Here is a 2,222-nt window from a genome sequence, read left to right on the forward strand (position 1 = left end):
TCAGCCATCTTAGCGACGTTAGCGTAGCACAACTCCACTTTTGATTTCCATGCGCGTTCATGACAGTTACGGAAACATGGGGGAGGGGTTACAACAGAAGCGACATCATGCAGGATCGCATAGTGCACCTTTAACAAGAAGGGACACAAAATTTTGAGTAGAATCACTAGGAATGATTAGTTCTTGAATATCTGTGAATCATACAGACCGCTTTCTTCATGAATCCTTCCTGATTAACTCTGAACCAACCAATGAACAGCACAAAACAAAAGTAACGACTCATTCATTACTGATTACTTAAACAGTAGTTTGTTTTTGCTTTTATTGCCTTTAATTGATTGTGACAGCTGAAGACAGACAGGAAAGGGGGGCAGAGAGAGGGGATGACACGCAGCAAAGGGCCAGAGGTAGGATTAGAACCCTATCCGGGCACCCCAACTTCACTTGATTTGATAGACTTTACAGTGTGATAACATCATGCTAATAAAAATATCTTTTCTTAGATCTGGGAAAGTTTAACACTTAAAAAAAACCTCAATGGGCTAAAAGTCTGTGATAGAGTAATAACTGACCTTGTTTGCAGTTGGAGGTGTCCTATCAACAGTATAATTCTATTTTATAATGGTGGAATATGGAGAAAATGCTGGATTTTTCTGTTGCAGTACAACTGATAGCCACTGGGACAAATTGGCAGCAAGGATGAGTGGCAGCACCGTATTCAGCTCTCTTATACATCCATGTGTTTAACATGTTCACCATATACAGCAATCAACATTGCTTTTTAGCATTAAACACAAAGTACAACTGATGATGGGGATGTCATTAGTTTTGAAGGTGATTTGGTTATAAAACAAAATATTGGAAATCCAAATCTGGACAAAACTTGGCCTGATGTTAAAAGGTTATGGGAAGACCAAAGTTAATACAGGTTATCCCGAGGGCAAGATTGATATTTGTACCACATTTTATAGCAATCCATCAACTACATAGATATCAACATTGCCCTACCCAGAGCCATTCTGCTAACATGGCTCAAAATACAAATATTTGGTGATTACAGCTTCTTATATAAGTATTTGTTTGCTTTACTTTGAACCACTGGATTTGTTTTACGACTGGCTAACAAAATTTTAATTATAAAAACATGACTTTAGGCTCTGTTGATTTGAGATGGGAATTTACATTGACAGTGCTATTTTTTACTAACCTACAGGTTCCGCTGTATAGTTTACCCTCTACAACCCAAGCTGAATGTACTTGTTGCCAAGGCGGCCATCGTGTTAATCTGGGTTCTAGCAGTGGTGATCATGTGTCCAGCAGCTGTGGCACTGACTGTGGACAAAGTTCCTTTCCACTACATGGTGTACAATGATGACTTCAACCAAACATTCCCCCTGTACACCTGCTATGAAAACTTTGCTAGCCCTCAGACGAGGAAGGTCTACACAGCAGTCCTGTTTGCGCACATCTACCTGGTGCCCCTCACCATCATCACACTGATGTACGGAAGCATCGGAATCAAACTGTGTTCCTCTGTGGTTGCAAACAGAGAGCCACAGTTGGCCAATGCCACAGTCCAGGTTGGGGGTAGAAGGGGTGGTCAGCCAATGATATCCCAGAAAAAGATCAAGGTGATAAAGATGCTTATACTCGTGGCTTTGCTTTTCATGCTGTCCTGGTTGCCTCTCTGGACCCTCATGATGATGACGGACTACGCAGGCTTGGACAGACACCAGCTTGACCTTTTGACCAGCTACATTTTCCCCTTTGCCCACTGGCTGGCTTTCTCCAACTCCAGCGTCAACCCCATCATCTATGGTTACTACAATGAGAACTTTCGGAGGGGCTTCCAGGCGGTGTGCAAGTCCAGGCCCTTCTGTTGCCTCATACAGTGCCAGCAGTGGAGAAGGGTGGCCAGGTGGGGCCGAAAAGAAAGGTCTGTGCCAGCACCTGGTAGAGTTACTAACTTCAGAGATGGCACTGGCAATAACAACCATCTTGTCTTGGGCCTGAGAAATCGAGTCCATAACGACAACAAATTGACTGAGACAGCAGAGGTTAACAGGAACGCAAGGGTGGGGTGTGTTGTGGTCCACTCAGAGAGAAGGCTTTCAGATCGAGGATTAGAACTCGCAGCTATTAATAAGAAAGGCAGTAATGGTGAAGAATCAGACAGGGTTAGTTCTCTGGGAGCGTCAGTGTATCAGGCGTGGGATAACTGA

General features: G+C 43.4%; 1 protein-coding gene across 1 annotated transcript in view; it reads left to right on the forward strand.

The window, feature by feature from the left end:
• npffr1l2 (neuropeptide FF receptor 1 like 2) overlaps positions 1-2,222 on the forward strand; it is an 11,848-nt gene extending 9,626 nt beyond the window's left edge. Inside the window, exon 3 of the mRNA XM_035658800.1 lies at positions 1,214-2,222. Coding sequence (XP_035514693.1) covers positions 1,214-2,222 — 1,009 coding nt within the window. The remainder of the gene's footprint in view (positions 1-1,213) is intronic.

The sequence above is a fragment of the Morone saxatilis genome, unplaced genomic scaffold (genome assembly GCF_004916995.1).
Source record: "Morone saxatilis isolate NCDOM2014 unplaced genomic scaffold, NCSU_SB_2.0 Contig16, whole genome shotgun sequence".
Taxonomy (NCBI): Eukaryota; Metazoa; Chordata; class Actinopteri; family Moronidae; genus Morone; species Morone saxatilis.